At 55.0% G+C, this 20,989-nt stretch overlaps 2 protein-coding genes across 7 annotated transcripts in view; one reads left to right on the top strand and one right to left on the bottom strand.

The window, feature by feature from the left end:
• SLC5A10 (solute carrier family 5 member 10) overlaps nt 1–20,989 on the bottom strand; it is a 71,904-nt gene that overhangs the window by 5,177 nt on the left and 45,738 nt on the right. For 2 of the 3 annotated variants that reach the window (XM_077892418.1, XM_077892419.1), the window contains exon 10: nt 1,535–1,642. The exons of the other annotated variant lie outside the window; for it this stretch is intronic. In XM_077892418.1, the coding sequence (XP_077748544.1) occupies nt 1,535–1,642 (108 nt within the window). The remainder of the gene's footprint in view (nt 1–1,534; nt 1,643–20,989) is intronic. 3 annotated transcript variants of the gene reach the window in all.
• FAM83G (family with sequence similarity 83 member G) overlaps nt 10,450–20,989 on the top strand; it is a 30,394-nt gene continuing 19,854 nt past the window's right edge. For all 4 annotated transcript variants that reach the window (XM_077892414.1, XM_077892413.1, XM_077892415.1 and 1 more), the window contains exons 1-2: nt 10,450–10,522; nt 10,984–11,671. In XM_077892414.1, the coding sequence (XP_077748540.1) occupies nt 11,150–11,671 (522 nt within the window). In that variant the 5' untranslated portion in view covers nt 10,450–10,522; nt 10,984–11,149. The remainder of the gene's footprint in view (nt 10,523–10,983; nt 11,672–20,989) is intronic.

The raw sequence follows: 20,989 nt of genomic DNA, 5'->3' as shown, positions 1-20,989 counted from the left end.
GTGCCCAGGGACTCACAGAGGCCAGAGGCAAAACTCGGGTGGGGTGGGGTGGGGTGGGGTGGGAAGGCCCGGGGCGACCCTCTGCTCGGAAGTCATGGCCCGGCAAGGCACGGTGGCCCCGTGTCGGGGGGTCTCCTGCAACTTCCTGCATGCGGCAGGCCCCAGCAGGCACAGGGGTCCCCTTTCTTGTTGGCTCTGTGGAAAAGGAGATGCCGTTCTCCCGGGGAGACAGAGAGAGTCTCTCCTCCGGCCCCTGCCCTGGGATAAACCCGACGAGGGCCCCCCACCCTCCCGAGTGCTCGGCCTCCTTGGTGCTATTTTTTGCCTGGCCTTGGTTCTGTGTCCGACCTGCCGTGTGACTACCAGGCATCCCATGGCCCTCTCTGTTTACTTATCATGCTGACTGGGCTGGGCCCCAAAGAAAAGTGAGTTAGATCATGGTTTTCCCCAAAGCCTTTCTCCATCCTGTTTCTCTTGCTCAGGGAAGTGGATTAACTTGGAGCTTATTCTCCACCCATTTTCAGACAAGGAGCTCAAGGTCTAGAGAGAGGTTACAGCCCAACAGTGGCTGGGTGTCAGCATTCGGGGGCCTAGTGAGTGTCCCCTCACCCCGTCCCCCAGAACAGAAGAGGAAGGAAGGTTCCCAGAGGTGGGAACCCACAGGGAGGCCACGTCTTGCGCCCAGCCGTGTCCCAGCATTATTATACTTAATCCCAGCAACAACACGCCAAGGGGTGGGTAGGCGTCATTATCTCGAATTTACAAATGAGGACACTGCAGCTCCAAGCAGGGAAGTGACCCACCCCAAATATCTCAGTCAGCGAGTGGCAGAGCTGAGATTTGATCCCAGGTCTGTGAACTCACATCCCCTGGGCCTCTGCACCCCAGGACAGAGGGAAAGCTGGCAGGACCTGGAAGCTTCTAGAAGGGAGGCCACAGAGGGGGTGGGAGACACTCAGGGTCTGAGAATCTGGAGGTGAAATCGGGCTGCAGAGGATCTCAGAAGGGCTCTCTTCTTGCTTTGATGGGACAAGAAATGTGAGAAAAGCTAAAACCTGCCCCCCTAGTGCTACCAGTTGTGGGAAGGCAGGAGGTGTGGGCTTCGGGGGGCTTGAGATCCTGATCCCGGCAGTGGGCTTGGGGCCAGACAGACTGGGGTTTGTGTCTCAGCCACTCTGCAGCCCTGGCGAAGGCACTTTCGCCACATGACCTCGGGCAGGTCTCTTCAACCTCTCTGGGTCTCAGTTTCCCCATGTTTAAAATGGGGATGATAATAGCAGTTCTAAGGGTTCTTGGAAGAAGATGGAAGTTTATTATATGTAAAGTCCTTGGAATCGTGCCTGGTCCTTAAGGGGTGACATGTGAGTGTTTTCTAGCATTATTATGTTCCTCTCTTCCCCTACGGGTGGAACGTCCCACTTGGGTGTCACGCTGGATCCAGAGTGGCCTCCACCTCCCCCAGTGCCCCTCACCGTCACTGGTCCCACCCGAGGCCCCACTGCACAGCCTGCCCGCACCCCACCCAGAGTCTCACCTATGGGCATCAGTTCCATGACCAGCTTGGGGTAGGCGATGTTGGAGCAGCCAATCTCAGCCCCACAGGCCCGTAGGCACTCAGACGGCACCACACAGCCCACGTCATCTGCGTGAGAGGGATGCCCAGTATGTCCCAGCTGCCCCACCCCACCCTTCCGGCAGGTGTGAACACCTGGGGTCGGCAGAACCCCGACCCGGCCCAACTCTGTCACCACCTCTTACCAGGATCTACTTGGTCCTTGGTCTGTTTCCCAGCCTGGGTCACAAGGAGGGGGCTGGCCTCTGAGAACTTTCTGGGCCCTAAAGCCTTGACTCTTCCTGCCCGTTGTCTTCCATTATAATGCCTTTTTGTGGTCCCAGGCCAGGCCAGGAGGGTCACTTGCAGTGTGGCACTGCCCATGCATGAGCAGTCGCTGTTAGAAGCCACCTGGGCACTGGTCTCCCTCACCCTCCTCCTGCCCCTAGCCCTTCCCAGAGGGGCAAATGCAGGCTAGTGGGGGCACCTTCCCCCATCCCTGGGTCAGAGCTTTAGGCCAGGCCTGTTTCCCTGACCTCCCACCTGGAGTCTCCAGCAGCTTCTGGAAGATGCTGGACCAATTGTACTGCCCAATAGTTCCACTGTCAACAAGTCCTTCCAGTCATGGAGATGCCAACTCCTCCTGGCTTGTCCCCTTCTTTGCCCCCGCCCCTCACCTTGCTCCAGCCACAGGAGGCCTCCCTGTCACCTGGGCCTTCCCCAGCAGCCCCTCTGGCCCAGGCCTTCCCAGGAGGACTGGCTCAGCACTGACTCTGGGCCTGATCCTCATCTCTTTACTCAGGACCCCTGGGGCCTGCTAGTTTGTTTCTTGCTCTTCCCAGTGAGTGGTGGGTGCTGAGCCGGTAAGAAGGGGGCCAGTCCCAATGGGGCCACCTCCCCAGCCGCAGGAGCAGCGCACATGCTCACCTATTGAGTGAATGCAGATTAACAAGCGTCCTGGACTGAACCCTACATCGGGCCTCCCTAGCAAGCTGCCCCAGCGGACCCCTGTTTGGGGGCAGGAAGCTCGGGCTTCACTCCCAGAGCTGGTGCGGCTCCCGTGGGACCCTGCTCCTCGGCGGCAGCAAGGTTCCCCAGCAGTGTGGGGAACGGCAGTCAACCCCATGTGCGGGTGCTCCTCCACAAAATTCTCTCTGAATGCCTTGCGGCCCCTGTCCCTTGGGATTTTCAGCAGGGGCCCATAGATTGTAGAAGGATCAAGAAGACTGTGACGGTGAGGGAAGTTCAGAAACAGAAGCTGCCCCACCAGCACTCCGGGGGCACTGGAGGCGTTTGGGGGCTTACATTTCCATATGGCAGCGGGAATCAGCTGCCCACGGGGCTCCCCTCGCAGATCAGGCACTTCTGAGTTAAGTACTGTCCCCTCCAAATGCCCCTTCTGAGAAGTCCCTCCACAGATGCCCAACCCAGTGCAGTTGTTCTCAGATTCCCTTCCTCTAGGCTAGCAGGGCTGGGGCAGCTTCACTCCAGCTCAATGTCCTGGCATCCGTGTCTCTAGCGCAGCCCCTGTCTTGAGCTCCAGGCACCCAGGACATCGGCTGCCTGTTGTCCCCTGGCACCTCCCACTCAGGGTGTCCAATGACACTTGTCGGTGTCCCCCACCTTGGCCTGGTAATAGCTCCCTGTCCTTTCTCCCCCACAACCCCCAGCCCCATGGCTCCTCTACCGACAGCCCTGCCTGCTTCGCTTGGCTCCCTGCCCTGCTCCCGGGCACCAGCTCCTCCCCGCCTCCCTTCCATCCTCCCATCCTTGCAAAATTACACCTCCTCAGCTCACATCCCTTACTTCTCAGGAGCCCCCCTCCCCCTGCACTCCTGGAGCCCATACCTTCCTAGGAAAAAATCCTTTCTGTGGCCTTTCAGGTCCTTGACAACTGGTCTCAGGTCCTCCCATCCAGCACGCGTTCATCAGCCACCCCGACCTGCTTGTGTTTTGTCGGATACACCCAGCACTTTGCTGCCTCTAGGCCTTTACAGACCAGGTCCCCTCCTCCCAGGACTCCGTCCACCCTTATTTACCTCCTGCTTCCTGGCCCATCACAAAGGGCTTGTCCTCTGAGGCTTTCTCAGGCTCCCCCTGCACTGTCCCCCGCCCCCCCACCCCCTCAAGCAGGCAAAGCAGCTTCCTCTCAAAGGCTCCTATGGCCAAGGATTGAATCACAGTTGTTTGTATGCATATTTTACCTCCTCTACCAGACTGGGAGCTCCCCAAGGGCTGACACTGGGTTTGAATCATCTCCAGGTCCCAGGTATCACTCAGTTCAGGGCTGGGCCCAGAAGAGAGATCTTGTGAACATTTGTGAATGAATGAGTGAGTAATGATGTGAATGGTTGGGAGGAAGGAGGCAAGACACAGGAGTGGAGGAGGAGAAGGAGGAGATAGGATGCGAGAAAGAGCCATGAAGAAGTTCAGGCACTGCTTGATCCAGCTGCCCTGTTCTACCACCCATAGCCCAGTAGGTGTGCAGATGAGAACTCGAGACCACAAAATGGTGGAACTTGTCTGGGACCTACAGTTGGACCCAGGACATAGCCCCAGCCCCATGGCAGGACTTGAGGGGGGCACTGAGGGTCCAGCATACAGAGGGCAGGTGATGGGCACCCTGACAGGTTCTGGGCCTGGACCAGCCGGCTCTGGGGCTGGGACCCAGCCCTCCTGGGAGAGACAGGTGAGGAGTCACAGCCACATAATGGCTCAGAAAGCCCGAGTCAGGAGATTCTGGCCGAGTTTATTCAGCCCATTCCAAACTCTGGTCATGGGCCTCCGCCTCTGGCACCACTGGCTCGCTGGTGCGAGTTTGTGCTGAACAGTGAAAGAACCACCTCTTCTTTATGACAGCGGCAGCAGCTTCTGAGTTTGTCAAGGAACCAGCTTCTGTGGGCCTGAGAGCTTTCCCAACTGGGCTCTACTTTTGCCTTGGCACCTCCATCCAGCCAGGGGCCACACCAGAAGCCTGGGAGCTGCCCCTCACTTTATCCCCCGCATCCTCCCTCCCTGTGGCCAATACCAAGTCCAGCAGCTGGGCCTTGGTGACCGGGTGAACTGCACCACCTCCTTACTGCACTGCCTTGCCCCCACTAGTCCATCCCTCATGCAAGCTGCAGAGGAAACTTCTAAAACCACCGTCTGCACATGATCCTTCCTGCTCACACACTTCTGTGGTTCTCCATCTCCTGCAGGAGGGATCACAAGCCTCTATTGTGCCATTCATGGCTTTCTACCCACTTAGCCACTTTTAGCCACACCTCTGAGCCTCTGTGTTTGCTATTCCCTCTCTCTGGAATACCCTTCCCTCCTTCACAAATTCAGGGAATTCATATGCATTCATACTGTCAGCTTGTGGATATCTGTGCAGGCTTTGGGCAATGTCCTCATGGCACCAATAACTCTGTGACCTGTGACAGCCTCTGCCAGTGTTTGCTGATGGACTGAATTACCCTTTTTCTTTAAAAAATGTATTCATGAGAGACACAGAGAAAGAGGCAGAGACATAGGCAGAGGGAGAAGCAGGCTTCCCATGGGGAGTCTGATGTGGGACTCATCCCAGGACCCTGGGATCATGATCTGATCTGAAGGCAGACACTCAACCACTGAGCCACCCAGGCGTCCCATGAATTACCTTTTCTCATGGAGGCCAATGCACATAACACCATGAGGGCTAATCAAGTTCCTCCCTACTCCCTAACCAGGCGTGGCCCATCCCTGGGAGTCAGTCCAGATGTGGATGTTGCAGTAAGGAGGAGGAGGTTTAAGTCCAACTATCCCAATGCCCTACTGTGTGATCCTGGGTGATTAGTTAAGGTCTCTGAGGCTGTTTCTTCCCCCTCTAAAGTCCTTCAAAGGATATCCAGAGGCCAAAACTCAACTGCAACCTCAATGTCATACCTGATGCAAAAATTCATTCAAAATATATCACAGATTTAAATGTAAGATGTAAAAACTATCACACTTTTGGGGGGAAAATCTACTGTTGTTTTTTTTTTTAATTTTTATTTATTTATGATAGTCACACAGAGAGAGAGAGAGAGAGAGAGACAGAGGCAGAGACATAGGCAGAGGGAGAAGCAGGCTCCATGCACCTGGGAGCCTGACGTGGGATTCGATCCCAGGTCTCCAGGATCGCGCCCTGGGCCAAAGGCAGGCGCTAAACCGCTGTGCTACCCAGGGATCCCTGGGGGGAAAATCTAAAAAGTAGGAGAAAATCTTCAGGACCTAGGGCTAGGGAAAGAGTTCTTAGACTTAACATCAAAAGCAGTGTCCATAAAAGAAAAAAATGGATAAAGTAGATCTCATCAAAATTAAAAGTTCAGTGTAGGACACCTGTGAAAAGAATGAAAAGAAAAGCTACAGAACAAAATCAGTCAAGTTGTAGGATACACAGCCAATACACAAAGATTGGTTATGTTTCTACACGCTAACAATGAACCATCAGAAAGAGTAATTAAGAATATAATCCCATTCGTGATGGCATCAAAAATAATAAAATACCTATAAATAAATTTAACCAAAGAGGGGAAAGACCTATACAATGAAAATTATAAGACACTGATGAAAGAAATTGCAGATGACACAAATAAATGGAAAGATATACCATGTTCATGGATTCGAAGAATTCATGTTATTAAAATGTCCATACCACTGAAAGCCATCTGCAGATTCAATGCAGTCCCTATCAAAATTCCAATAGCCTTTTTCACACAAATAGAAAAAACAATCCTAAAAATTTGTATAGAACCACAAAAGACACCCCAAACAGCCAAAGCAATCTTAAGAAAGAAGAGAAAAACTGAAGACAACATGTCCCTAATTTCAAACTATATTACAAAGCTATAGTAATCAAAACAATACAGTATTAGCACAAAAACAGACATAGAAATCAATTCAACACAATAGAGACCACAGAAATAAACCCACACATGTATAGTCAATTAACTAATGACAAGAGTCAATAATATACAATGGGGAAAGGACAGTCTCTTCAATAAATGATGTTGGGAAAACAGGACAGCTGCAGGCAAAACAATGAAACTGGGCCACTATTTCAAACCATACATAAACACCAACTCAAAATGGATTAAGGATTTCAATGTAAAACTCCTAGAAGAAAACATGAAGGGTAAGCTCCTTGACATTATCATGGTGATGAATTTTTTTTTTATTTGACACCAAAAGGAAAAGAAAAAAAAAAACCCACAAATGAGATTACAACAGATTAAAAAGCTTCCACAGAGCAAAGGAAACCATCAACAAAAGCAAAAGGTAACTTATGGATTGGGAAGAAATATTTGCAACTGTATATCTGATAAGGGGTTAATAGCCAAAATATATAAAGAGCTCATACAACTCAATAGCAACCCCCCCCCCCCAAATAAAATCCAATTAAAAAGTGGGCAGAAGATCTGAATATACATTTCTCTGAAGGAGACATACAAATGACCAACGTGTACATGAAAAGGTGCTCAACATTACTAGTCACTGGGGCTATGCAAACCAAAACCACAATGAAATAGCACCTCACACCTGTTAGAATGGCTATCATAAAAAAGACAAGAGATCACATGTGTTGGCAAGGATGTAGAGAAAAGAGAACCCTTTTGTATGTGTGGGTGTGATACTGATAGGAACATATATCAGTGCAGCTACTATGAAAAACAGTATGGAGGTTTCTCAAAGTAAAAATAGAATTACCATATGACCCAGCAATGCTACATCTGGGTATATACCTTAAGGAAATGAAATCACTAACTTGAAGAGATATCTGTACTCCGTGTTCATTGAAGCATTAGTCACAATAGCCAAGATGTGGAAACAACCTAAAGGGTCCATCAGCAGATGGATAGATAAAGATATGGCATACACACACACACACACACATACACACAGAAATATTATTCAGCCCTGAGAAAGAAGAGAATCCTACCATTTGTGACAATATTGCTGGTCCTTGAGGGCATTATGCTAAGAGAGCTAAGTCAGACAAAGAAAGACAAATATTGTTTGATCTCATAAGTGGAATCCAAAAAACCCCCCAAACTTATAGAAAAAGAGAATAGAAGGATGAGACTGTGGGGTAGGGGGAAAGGGGCAATATTAGTCAAAAGGTACAAACTTCCAATTATAAGATGAATAAATTCTGGAGATTCAATATACAGCATAGTGATTATAGTTAATAATAGTGTTCTACACTTTAAAAACAAAAAGAAAAAGTTACAGACCAGCAGAAAATATGTGCAGATCATAGACCTAACAAAGACCTTGTTTTTAGAATATATAAAGAGCAGGAATGCCCTGGGTGGTTCAGTTGGTTAGGCATCTGACTCTTGGTTTTGGTTCAAGTCATGGTTTTGGGGTCATGGGATAGAGCCCCATGTTGGGCTCTGTGCTGGGTGTGAAGCCTGCCTGAGATTATCTCTCTCCCTCTGCTCCTCCCATCCTGCTCACACTCTCACTCACTCTCTATCTCTCTTAAAAGAAAAAGAATATATAAAGAGCTCTCAACACTTAACAGTAAACACCAAACAATGCACTTTGAAAATGGGCAAAACACATGAACAGGCATTTCACTGAAGAGGACAGACAGCTGGCAAATAAGCACATGAGAATATGTTCTATATCATTAGTCATCAAGAAGATGAAAATTAACAGCATAGTAAGATACTATTATCACATCCTTATCAACTAAAATAAAAAAATAAACTAAAATAAAAAAAAACTGTGACAACATAAAATGTTGGCAAGGATGTGGAGAAATTGGATCACTCGTATGTTACAGGTATGTAAAATATACATGATACAATATATATACAAATGAATATGTATATGAATGTTCATAGCAGCTTAATTCATAATAGCCCCCAAACTGGAAACAACCCATTGTCCTTGAACAGGAGAAATGGTTGAACAAACTCTGATCCATCCATGCCATGAATATTAGCCAGCAACAGAAATGAACAAGCTACAAGATACACACAACAGCCTGGATGACTTGCCAGAAAAAGCTAATCCCCAAAGGTTATATACTGTATCTTCCATTTATGTAACGGTGTTGAAATAAAAAAAAATTGTAGAGATAGAGAACAGATATAGTGGTTGCCAGGGGTTAGGGATGGAGATGTGGGAATGGCCGTAGAGAGGGAGGTCTCAGTGATGGTGGAATAGTTCTGCATCCCAGTTGCAGTGGTGGCCACACAAATCTACATGTGCGGTAAGGTTGCATCCACACACACACAATGAATGCAGGTAAGCTGGTGAAATCTGAAAAAGTCCTAGATCACACTGACATCAATTTTCTGGCTATAGTATTATTGGACTACAGTTCTACAAGATGATACTGCTGGGAGAAACTGGGTAAAGGCTGCCTGTTGCCTCTGTTGGTGTTTTGCTGTTGTTGTTGTTGTTGTTGTTAACAACTTCCTGTGCATCTGTAAACATGGGCAGGGAACTGTAAGGTTGAATGAAAGGCTGTATGCCTCTCAGCCGGGAAAGCCAAGATTCCCATCATGATCCCCTGGACCTCTGTGAAGTCATAAGAGCAAAAGGAGAAGCTGAGGTCCAGAGACGCTTGGGCAGGGGCCTGACTTCTGGGGTCACTATGTCCAGACATAGTGTGCTGGGGCTGCAGTGGGGGGCCGCAGGGCAGGGAGTATTGGATGTGAGGCTTGAGGGGATCCCTGGGTGGTGCAGCGGTTTAGCGCCTGCCTTTGGCCCAGGGTGCGATCCTGGAGACCTGGGATCAAGTCCCATGTTGGACTCCCGGTGCATGGAGCCTGCTTCTCCCTCTGCCTGTGTCTCTGCCTCTCTCTCTCTCTCTCTGTATGACTATCATAAATAAATAAAAATTTTTAAAAAAAAAGGAAAAAGAAAAAAAGAAAAAAAAAAAGGACTTGAGGGGTCAGTGATGGAGATCACAGACGCTGCTCAGGGCCGGTGGATAGATAGTGGTGCATTCTGGGCCCAGGTCTAGAGATGTCACCAGCCAACCTTCAGCAACACAGAGCAGTGTCCTCAGGGCTCCAACTGCCACCCAAGCTGCAGCGGCCCTGTCCAGATCCAGGGCAAATGGTGGGGGAAGAGGGGGAGGGCTGGGCCAAGTACCTGGCCAGCTAGCTGTGGCACACAATGGGGTAGGGGCTGTTTATCGGGTCAGGTTTAATGCGCTTTGTTGTCCCTGCCCTAGCAACCTGCTTTTAGATTTAGTTGGCACTCCCGGACCTCCCAACCAGGTGGGGCCTGACGCCAGCCTGACTCCAGTGCTCTCTGAAGGCTCTTTTCATCCCAGGGTCCAGGTGGGCGCTGCTCATCACACCGGACCAGTCCTGGGGGGGTACCCCTCCCAGCAGGGAGAAGCGCTAGGGACTAAGGGCTGGGTATCCATCTGCTCTCTGCACACCAGGCTCTGTACAAGGCTCCTTCCGGAGTTTGGTTGCGCCGTTGGTGCCCTACTCTTGCCTTGGGGCCTCCCAGTCTAGTACCCTAACTCTCCTCCCACAACCGCACAGCTGGCTGGCTGCGCAGACTTGCCGTCCCACCTGGGAAGCTGGACACGGGGAGGGCGGGACCTGGGTTACCAACAGGCCCCAGGGGCAGTGCAAAGGTTGTTGACGCTGTGTTCCCAGGAAGAACGCTGTCCCTCTCCAGGCTGCGGAGTTCCAGGAGCTCTCGGTCTCGGCCCCTGAGCTTCCCGGAATCCGGCCGCCCGGGGTGGGAGGCAGCGGGGGGTAAACGGGGCGCACGACCGCCGCGGCCGCCGGGGTCCCTCGGGTCGGGGGAGGGGTGGGGGGGGCGGTGAATCAGCTTCCGGCCCCGCCCCCGGGGCGGCACGTGACCGCAGGTGGCGGCGGCGGCGGCGGCGGCGGGTGGGCGGGGCGCATTAGTCACCGGGCCGCCGCCGGTGCGCCCCGCTCCGCCCGCGCGCGCCCCTCCTTGCCGGCTCTGCCTCGCGCCCGCCCGGTAAGCGAGTCCCGGCCCGCGGCCCCGGACCCTGGGCCCCCAGGGCGGCGCCGCCCCGAGCCTCCCTCCTCCCGGCAGGCCCCCCGGGTTGCGGTCGTGGCCCCCGCAGATGTTAAGACCCCGCTCCCTTCCGCGAAGCCGTCGGAATGCGGGGCGCCGCCGAGCCGGGCCAAAGGCCACCCGTGTTGTCCCGGCCTCCCCCTCTTGGAAACTTCTGGGAAGTTCCCCGCCTGCCCTGGTTCCTCCCAGACGTTGCCTGGGACTTTTTAGGCAGCTCCACAGCCCCTCTGGGACGTGGGTCCCTCGGCCCCTACTGATAGAGGCGCACCGCGCCCAGGCGTGGGTCCCGCCCCGCCGTCTCGCCCACTGCCACCCCACCCCCGCCCTGTCGCCCCGTCGCCCCTCCCCGGTCCCGCCTGCACCCTGACCTGACCTCTGCGTTCACTTGGGCTCTCCCGCAGGCTCCCTATGGGCAGAGCTGCCGAGCCGCTGCTGGAGCCCAGCGAGCGCCGCGCCGGAGTCGGGGAGTCGGGAGCCTGACCTTGCGGAGCGCCCTGCCGCCCCCCCACCCGGCCCAGGCACAGGCACAGGCACAGGCACAGGCACAGGCGTCGGGGCAGTGGCAACATGGCCTTCTCCCAGGTGCAGTGTCTGGACGACAGCCACGTCAACTGGCGCTCCAGTGAGTCCAAGCCCGAGTTCTTCTACAGCGAGGAGCAGCGGCTGGCCCTGGAGGCCCTGGTGGCCCGCGGCAGGGAGGCTTTCTACGAGGTGCTCAAGCGGGAGAACATTCGGGATTTCCTATCCGAGCTGGAACTCAAGCGCATCCTGGAGACCATTGAGGTGTACGACCCAGGCTCCGAGGACCTGAGGGGCGACGTCCGGTCGCGGGGCCCTGAGGACGATGGCGTTGGTGACAGCGAGGAGGCCAGCAGGGCAGGTGGGGACGCCACCCAGGCCGAGCCGCCGCCCTCTCTGGAGTACTGGCCCCAGAAGTCCGACCGATCCATCCCACAGCTGGACCTGGGCTGGCCCGACACCATTGCCTACCGTGGGGTCACCCGGGCCAGCGTCTACATGCAGCCCCCCATCGATGGGCAGGCTCACATCAAGGAGGTGGTGCGGAAGATGATCAGCCAGGCCCAGAAGGTGAGCCAGCTGCTGGGAGGGGGTCCCCGGACGGAGAGCTGGCCCAGTGGGCCTGAGCGGGCCCCCAGCATCTCTGCCACCGCGGTGTCTGCTCACTCACAGCACCGATTCGGAAACCCCAACACTGTCCTCTGTGGTTCCCTTGGCTGCCTCCCTGGCTGCCTCCCCCCCTTGCTCTCTTGGGGTCCTCAGTTTCTCTGCATGGGGTTAGGGTGCCCAGGTCTTCTGGCAGGTGATGGTGGGCTGCCTCATCTCAAAGGGCCTTTGTACATTATTGGGGGGGGGGGTGTTCAAGTTCTGATTTCCCCAGACCTGGGAAGCAGGTTCCTCAGAAGAAAGTGCTATGATGGGGTGGGGCAGGGAGGGATCTCGGGCTTTTCTCTCACTGTCCGTTGAGATGGCTCTGATTCACACCTGAGAAGTAGCAAGCTCCCACACACACCGTGAACCTTTGCTGTTGCTCTTTCCCGGGTGGTGGAGACAGTCTGGAGTGGTGCAGGAGTTACAGAGGCAAAAAAGTGGCTTGGGTCCATCTGAGGCTGGCCTGGAGGTCGAGTTCAAAGGTGTCTTTTTCCTGGCTGTGCTGGGCAACTGAGAGTGACTTGCTCACCCTCTCTGAGCCTCTCTGTGAGCTTTTCCAATGGCAGGATCTTTCCAGGCTGGGAGGTGGGGGCTGGGGATGGTCCCTGGGTGGAAACAGAGCGAAGTCAGCTGAGGGTTGTCCGCCGGGGTTGAATTTTGCCAGTGGAGGGACCTGGAGCATTGCTTCTTCTCGATCCCTGCCTCGACGTGTGGTATCCCTGGTGTGGGAAGTCATTCTCAGCTGACACACTGACACACATCCCGAGAAGGGCTGCTCACCACTTGTAGAGCCGGGCCATGAGCTGTCCTTCTTTTTCGTGGTTTCAAAGGACATCCCGAAATGTTTGATAAAGCCTGCCCAGGAGAGCTGTGTTGAGAAAGATTCCGAGGCCAGGTCTGAGCTCAGTAGAGGGTGGTGAGCAATTAGCAATGTGTGTTCTGGTGAAGTTATTTCTAGCAGAGTCTAACCCTTCCTTCACCAGGCCCAGAGTGGGCCAGCAAATCGCACAAGCCCAAAACGCTGGCTTTGGGGACCATCCGGGCTGATAGAGCCTGGGGAAGCTCTTGGTTCAGAGAAACCAGAACTGGGTCAGGAGCTGACAAGGTGGCCATGGGTTAGGTTTCTAGAAAGGTAGAGTCCCTGTTCCCCAAGGGGGCTGGCGGAGTCAGATAGCCTGCGTCTCAGAGCCTGGCTCTCAGCCTGATCCCAGGCAGCTTTGAGGCTTCGGGTTTCGGGTGTGTAAAGTGGAGGTGGCAAGGATGGAAGCTACGTCTTTGGCTGTTGTGAAGATGGAATCAGGTGACGGGAGTGAGGAAGAGTTGCAGGAAGAGGAGGGAAAGGGGGAGGGGGACGGGGCCTTCAGAGCTCTTGGGCTGAATAACCTGCCCCACACCTGCCTTGGGGTAGGCAGGTGCTGCTGACCTTGTGCCTGACTTGAGATTGTGGAACCCAGTCCTCTGGAAGGGCCTGTTGGGATCCCATGGCCCCCTTTTTAAAAATGGGGAAACTGAGGCCCAGGGTGGGGCTTGATCTGCTGTGCCAGGGCTCCCTCTCCTCCACACCTCTCTTCCCCACTGGGAGTAGAAAGGAAGCAGACACTAGGCTGTGCTTGGTATGGGAACAACAGCCAGAGTCTAATCTCCCCCAGACAGGAAGACTGATGGGCTGGCTCAGTGATGGGGCCCGATAGGAGCACCTGGGGCCAGGCTGGGCACCAGGGCCTTCTCCTCACATGCCCATGGCCAGGGCTGAGACCCAGCCACCCCACGCAGGCCCACGGGCCCCCATAACTTCATTTGCTCCCCATGAAAGCCCCACCAGGTTATTGGCATCACCTCTCTAAGGTAACATGGCCAGGGGGATGTCCATCTTGGGTTTGAACCATGGTCTGTGGGGTACCACCGTCGGCTAGTCCCACTGAGAATGGGGCCCCACTGCTGAGACTTTCCGCTGCTCTCCGATAGCAGAGAGCCTCCCAGACCAAGCAGGAGGGTCTGGGGTCTTCCAGATGAGAGCACGGACGCAGGGAGGACAGGGACTTGTTTACACCCCACAGCACCATGGGGAGCCATGCCTCTGCTTTCCATCCTTTGTGCTTCCCAGTCCCATCCATCCAGGGACCTGAGGCCAGCATGCCGTGTGTGTGGGCAGGCAGTAATGACTATAGCTCCCGGTTTTTGAGTGCGAGGCACTTTATAATTTCAGGTAGTCGGATCTGCCCATTTTTCAGATGTAGAAACTGAGGCCCAACTGGTTAGTCCCTGCCATTGTCACTTAGCTAGTTTTTGGGTGGAGGGTGGGGACAGGCCTGTGTTGTTCTCAGACTCCAGGATGGGTCCCCTGCCCATCCTGGCCTCGACAGAGCACAGTGACAGGCAGGGCAGGGAGGGGCAGCTCACCCGTGCCACCTGCAACCCTCCCGTCTGCCCGCTCCTGCTGCTTCCCAGGCTCCAGCACTGGGCTGTGCCGCTGACGGATGCTGACGGATGCTGACAAGGTGCTTTGCGTGGCCCGCCCGCCGCCACCACCACCGCCGCCACCGCCACTGGGAGCTCTCCCTGCCTTATCTCTCCCCATGAATCACCTCTTTCCCTTCGCCCCCGCATCTTCATCTGCACACCCTCCGCAACAGCAATGTGGGGAGAACCCACCCCCTCCCCAGCCCTGAGATGGGGAGCCCACTGTCCTGCCACCTGGCCCCACGCTGACCCCCTGCCCAGCAGGGCACCTGGGCTGGGGCTGCTGGTGCTGACTCAGGGCGACCCGGCCCGCCACCTCCCCAGCCTGGCCTGTCAGCAGGGCAGGCAGACCCTGGGGCAGGGAAGTGACGCAGCACACACTCAGCCCGGCCCGCTGGGGCCGCTGGGGAGTGGCTGTGTTCCCAGCAGGACTTCTGAACTCCCTGCTTCCCCCAAAGGCTAGAACAAAACTAGTGGGCCGTGATCCCACCGCTGTGGGACCCGGGACAAGCCCCGGCTCTCCTCTGAGCCTCAGTCATTTCATCTGTACAATGGGTACAGACCTTGAAGACTGCTGAGGGTCCCTTCAGCTCTGGCGCCCTGTTGCCCTGTGATTCTGGACACTTCTGGGACGAGAGAGCAGAGGGGCCTGGGTCTAACCATACCAGTCCCACGTAGGCAGCTTGTGCTCTGTGAGGTGTCTTCCGGCCCCAGACTCTGAGATGGAAGGTCATTTGCCTGCTCCTCCCCTACCCCCCACCCCCAGTACCAGTGATTTACCTGGGGAAAAAACCTGCTTCGGGGTTCCAGCTGCATACCAGAGGCCGGGCCTGTAGCATCATGCCCAGGAGGGATGAGCCCCAGCCTCGCTCCACTACAGCCTCTGAGAGAGGGGTGAGGCTGGGCTGGGTCCTGGAGGGGGACTGAGGAGGGAGTGCTCCCCCTTCACGATGTGGGTGCAGGGGATCCCACCCGAGGCGCCGGGGAAGGCCCCAGGGGCAGGGCTGAGCCCTGTAAACACTGAGGGAGCACGAGGGAGAATGAGTGTGGAAGGCTGGACTAGAACCCACTCCTCGGGCCTGCCAGGCCAGGGCTTGGGAACAGACACCCAGAGAAGTTCAGTTTCTCGCCTAGGGCTACACAGCAGGAAGAAACTGGAACCGGGTTTCATGCTGCCTGATTAACCCCGCAGTCTTTTCTGTCAGCCCCCTGCCTTCACACGCTGAAGCGCTGGCTCACGGCTCGGCTCCCGGAGAATAAAAGCAGCTTAATGAGGCGTTCATTAAGTGCCAGCTGTATGCCAGGTGCTGAGCGGGCACTTTAGCTGCGCTCTGACCCTCCCAGCGACTCCATCAAGGAGGTGTTGGCTCCTCGGTGCTGACGACGAGCCCGAGGCTCAGAGAGCACAGGTGTTCTGGAAGAGCTGTGCCCAGAACCCCGGTCTGCGGGCTCGGAGCCCCGTGTCCCGGGGGAAGCAGCATCTTGGCTGTACTCTCGGAGCCCTGCCCCTAATGGGAGCACTGGCGCCCTGCTGCTGGCTCCAGCCTGACTCAGGACAGTAAAAGCCCTTTCATGAGGCTCCTTGTCCGCCTCAGGCTTGCAAACACCGGGCTCTCCCTGGGGTGGGAGTGGGGGCGAGTAGAAGTATGACCGCACTGGGCCAGGAGAACACGGCGACCGGACCTGAGACCCCTGCAGCTCCCTCTGGAGCACGAGGGAGGGCTCTCGTTTCCCCGGAGCTCGGTGGCACCAGGACAGCTTCAGCGTCTCCAGGGGCCACAAGGACATAGTGGTCCCTATGTTCCTAGGGCCCACTGCACTGTTCCCAGGTGCAGCAGGAGCCCAGACGGAGCAGCAGCCGGGCCAGGCCCAGGCTCATGCCACAAAGCAGGGAGTTGCCTCCTGCCCATTCCAGCAGTTCCCAGCCCAGGCCCAGGGCCCTGTCGCCTGCCAGGTGGGGAGCGATCTGATAACATAATCCCAGGTGTCAGCTCCATTTTCTCCAAAGGCTTCCTACCCAATGGTGTTTGCATCTTAATTGAGAGTTTGAGGAGAGCCAGGAGCAGCTCTGCCAGGAAGGAGGCAGCGCTGGGCAGGCAGCCTCACTCCCGCTGGTGCTGGCGCAGCCCTCCTTCCCTGACCCTGCAAGGTGGGGCCTGTCACCTTGATGACAGGTGAGGGTACTGAGGTCAGGGCACTGACAGTGGGCCAGGGGCCTGCTGGCCTTCACATGAGGGTCTCTCATGTGGCAGGCCTGTGTGGTGCTCTGCAGAGCCCTGGTCTCCCAGGTTCAACAGGCTCATCCTGAGGGGCCAGTGCTCTCACAGTCCCCTGGCTCCCCGATGGCTCAGCCATCCCCTTGTTGTGTGACCTTGGGCCTCAGTTTCTTCATCTGCAAAATTGGAATTGGGCACTTGCCTTGCAACAGTAATAGTTGTGAATGCCCACGAGCTACTGAGTGATCGGAGGGTGCTGAGTGCGGGGCAGGGCACCCCTCCACGCCAGGACCCTGCCCTATGTCCTGGCAGGTGCTGGCCTGCGTGGGCTGTACTAGCGCCCTTCGTGGCCTCCGAGTGATCGCCGGGCTTAGGTGTCTTCCCAGGCTAAATGCCATGTGGGGCGGTGGGAAGAGGGGCTTCTGTACAATGCAGACCCACCCTCAAACCTCAGCTCTGCTGTTACCTCACTGGGCCGCCTCAGGATAGCCACTTTGCCCCTCTGATCCTCTGTTCCTGCCTCCTCATTGCCACGGTGACATCTCTGTCATGCCTCAGAGTCGTGCAGAGAGTGCAGTGCGGTGTCTGGCACAGAGCTGGCATTTCGTAAATGCTGATTCTCTCTTCTCTGCCCGCATCATCGCCTCTACTGACAGCCTCTCTCTGGGAATAGTCTGGGTTGAGAAGTGGTGAGCTCCCCATCCTGGGGGAGTTCAAGCAGGGGCTTGGTGGAAAGCAGTAGAGAGGAGTGGCCTTCAGGTGGCCCAGGGGCCTCAGGCCCTCCCTGGCTTGCTGTGTGACCTTGGGCAAGTCCTTTCCGGGCCATCCTCCTGCGGGATTAGGATGCTCAATGACACCACAGCATCTGTGACTCTTGGATCCTGGAGAACTTGAGGCTTTTGAATTAATGAGTCTGAGATTTTCCAATTTGAAAATCCTCAGCTTGTGCCACTCACTGATGACTTTGTGGGGGTCTGGTTGGCTAGACGTTATGCCTGCAGGCCTGGAAATTCGCAGGACTCTGAGGCCCCTTGGGTGCTGGTGGGAAGGGGGCGGGGCCTGTCCACTCATCCCCAGGCACAGCCTGGGTCAGCTGACGGCCTCTTTACTCTGCAGCATTCCTGAGCCGTGGTGATGTGTATCTGGGGAAGGCTGGAGACTCAGGGCAGGGCCCACGCTGCTGGGCTGGGCCGGGCTGGGCCAGGTCCCTGGACAGAGGGCTCTGGGTGTGACCAGTATGTGCCTCTTGAACCCATCCTGCTGCAGCCATTTGACACTTGGGAGGCCCGAGCCTCCTTTAATTGGCCTTAATGAGGCTTCTGTTTTAATAGTCCAGAGGGTGGGGAAGGCGCCATGGTTGATGCATGTCAGAGGGAGAGACTCAGGCTACCCACTGCATCCCCCCATGTTACCAAGAAGAGCAGCTAAAGCTTCTAGAGCGGAAGAACTGTGCCATGGGCCACCCAGGGAAGGAGTGGCAGAGCCAGGAGGCCCTGGGACTTTACCACCCGGGCAGAGCTGATGCTCAGGAGTTGCTCTAGGACTCAGAGTGGGCTCTGCAGGGCAGTGGGTGGAGTCAGCTAGAGTGTACACAGGATCCCCTGCCAGGGGAAGAGCCCTGGACAGGAGGCCTCTGACACCAGCCGACTGTGTGGCTCTGGGACAAGGACTCCCTCCCTGGAAAATGGGAGTAGTCATTGCTGCCTTCCCTTAATCCCCAGAAAAGGGACACCTGTGTGAGTGTCAGAAAGCTGGCCTGGTTATCCTGTCCCTGGCTTGGGTCAGCAGGTGTCATGACAGACATGGACTTGCTCCCTAAGAGGCAGGACCAGGCCTTTCCCTCGGTGACAGGCCTTTGGAGCCAGATGGGCAAACTGGTTTGGAGAGTGCCAGAGTCAGGAGAACGCCACCCACGGTGGGGCCAGGGGCTCCCAGGAATCCTCCCCAGTACCTGGAGAACCTTCCCGGCCTTTTAATCTCCTTAATCCTGGTTTGCGATGATTCTGTGGAGAAGTCGGCTTATCTTCGTTCCTCATTATGTAATGGTCTTATTCCCTCTGGCTTCTTTTCAGATTTTCCCTTTATCCTGGGCTTTAAATGATGTGATTATCATGTGCTTTAGTGAGTTTTTCTTCCTGTCTCTTCTGCTTGGAATTCACTGAACTTCTCTGACTGTGGATGGATAGTTTTCTTCAAATGGGGAAAAATCATGGACATTATTTTCTTCAAACATTTTTCTGTCTTGCCCACCCTTTCTCCACCTCGAAACCTCTTGTGACTCCAGTTCTGTGTATCCTAGACCTTCTAACTGGACCCCCAGTTCATTGCTGCTTTGAGCCGATCCTGCTTTTTCAGTCCCTTTCCATGGGTCATTTTGGATAGTTCTACTGGTATGTCTTCAAGTCCACACATTTTTTCTTCTATTTTGTCTAATCTGTTATTCATCCCATCCAGTGTATTCTTCATCTTAAATGTTGACTAGTTTTACATTTTGAGATTCAACTTAGTGTTTTTTAAAGTTTTATTAGGTGGGACCAGACCAGATTTAGTCCAGGGTAAGGGTTGGACTATGGACCACCTACTATTACAGCAGAGTCAAGGGTGTCAGAGACATATGGCTTGCAAAGCCTGAAGTCTTTACCATGTGGCCTCTACAGAAAAAAAATTTGTTGGTGCCTCTCCTAGGGCTTATTTACCCACGATTCAGGTAATACTCCTCCGAGGACTCTCCCAAATGCCCTGAGTTTTAAATGGGCCTGCACTCTAGTGGGGGGCGGGGAGATGTAAATCATTCCTGGTTCTGCATGAGCACTGGTATCCATTCCAGCTGTCCTTTTTTCCAGCAGTTTTGTCCCAGCCTGGGTGGTTTCCTCCATGCATGTGATCACCAGCTGAAGGGTCAAGGGGATGCCCTGTGTAGGTGTCTGGTGTTTGCTCTCTGCAGCCCTCTCTTCTCCAGTAATCCGTTTGAAAAATTCTGGCTGCTGTGCTGTGAGCACACCCTGTCTCCTCGACTCCAGGAGACTCAGGGAGGCTGCTGAACCCCAGCAGGGGCCCCTCTCCATTCTGCAGTCCAGAGGTGGCTGAGGCAATCCTAGGGCTGATCTCAACTGTTCCCCTTCTCTCAAGGATCACTGTATTCGCTGCAATCTCGTTGGCCCAGTTTCACAGATTTTTGCCTCTGTGTGTGTGTTTTGTTTTTTCAATTATTAAGGCAGGAAGGTTAGTATAGGCTCTGTTATTCTGCTGTGACTGGAAGTGGAAGTCGAATCCAGGATGTTATGGCTATTGTTCCAAAACTTAGAATGTTCTATACCATTCTCTGTGTCATCCCCATGAGTTACCAGGTGGCACCAGCCTTCCAGCAGGAGGGGAGTGGGGATGGTGAGTGATGATTCCTGGCCTGTCCACTGTGGAGGGTGCTGTGGGTCTGGTGGGTCAGGACTCCAGTTGGTGTGACGAAGAGGCAGGAAAAGGGGCACCTGCTGAGCACAGGCCCTCGGGCCCTGAGCCGGCTCTGTGCCTACACTAATTCACTCTTCCCGTCAACAGCTGTACAGGTGTACATTATTACTGCCCCCATCCCCCAGGAGACTAAGGCTCTTGCCCAAGGTCACACATCTTCCCAGAACAGTCTGGAGCCCACGCTTCCATCATCTGGGTGTCCACCAGAGCTTTAGAGTGACGGACCCAGAGCACTGGGGTCCTCTTCATCTCCTACACTTTCCAGGTGGTGAAACAATGCCCGTGGAAGGCCAGGGACTTGTGTGCTTATGCCCTGTGTCTGTGGCTGCTTTTGGGTTTCGGGTGGGTGGGGTGTGTCTGTCTCCCTCATCTGTTCTGGGACACTTTGAGGGGAGAAACCAGGGCCACCTCTCTCTGAGCCTCTGCCACGCATCTCTGTGGCCAGGGAGGGTGGAGCAGGCATTACAGCTGGAGCTCCCACTAGGAACCTGCTGGACCCTGGCCTGGCTCTCAGAGTCCAGACCTTCAGGAGACAGCACGCCACTTGGTAGGTTGTTGTGTCATGCAGAAATGATACCTGCCCAGATGGCTGAGAGGAGCTAGAGAGGAGCTAGGAGTGGTATTTAAATTGGGCTTTGAAGTATGGTAGGAATTGTTAGCACAGAGGAGGAGAGGAAGGAGGCCTGGCAAGAGATGAGCATGTGTGGCTCCAGGCTAGGCGTTTCAGGGACGAATCAACAGGGTCAGGGCCCCCTGGGGAGAGATATGGCTACTGAGGCTGGGCCCATGGCCAGTGGTCCTCCAGCTGCACGTGGAACCCCTGGGCCATCTCACCCCTGCCCTTCTTCACCCAGCGCTTTCACGGGCCTGTTCTACCCACTGGTCCCGTGAGCACACTTATGCTCCAGGAGTGGATTCTGTGGTCACAGTGAATCTAAGAAACAGCCCTAGGGGTGCTGGGAGCTGTAGGCTGGGTGTCAACCTGCTAAGGCATTGGGAGTCCCATGTGGGTAGTGCAGAGCGGGGGTGAGGCAGTGGTGGGCACAGCAAGATGCTCCAGCTGGCCCAGACCAGCCAGTCAGGGCATCCAGGCAGG

Source organism: Canis aureus, chromosome 3 (genome assembly GCF_053574225.1).
Source record: "Canis aureus isolate CA01 chromosome 3, VMU_Caureus_v.1.0, whole genome shotgun sequence".
In the NCBI taxonomy this organism is placed as follows: domain Eukaryota; kingdom Metazoa; phylum Chordata; class Mammalia; order Carnivora; family Canidae; genus Canis; species Canis aureus.
This window is presented reverse-complemented; position numbering and strand designations above follow the sequence as displayed.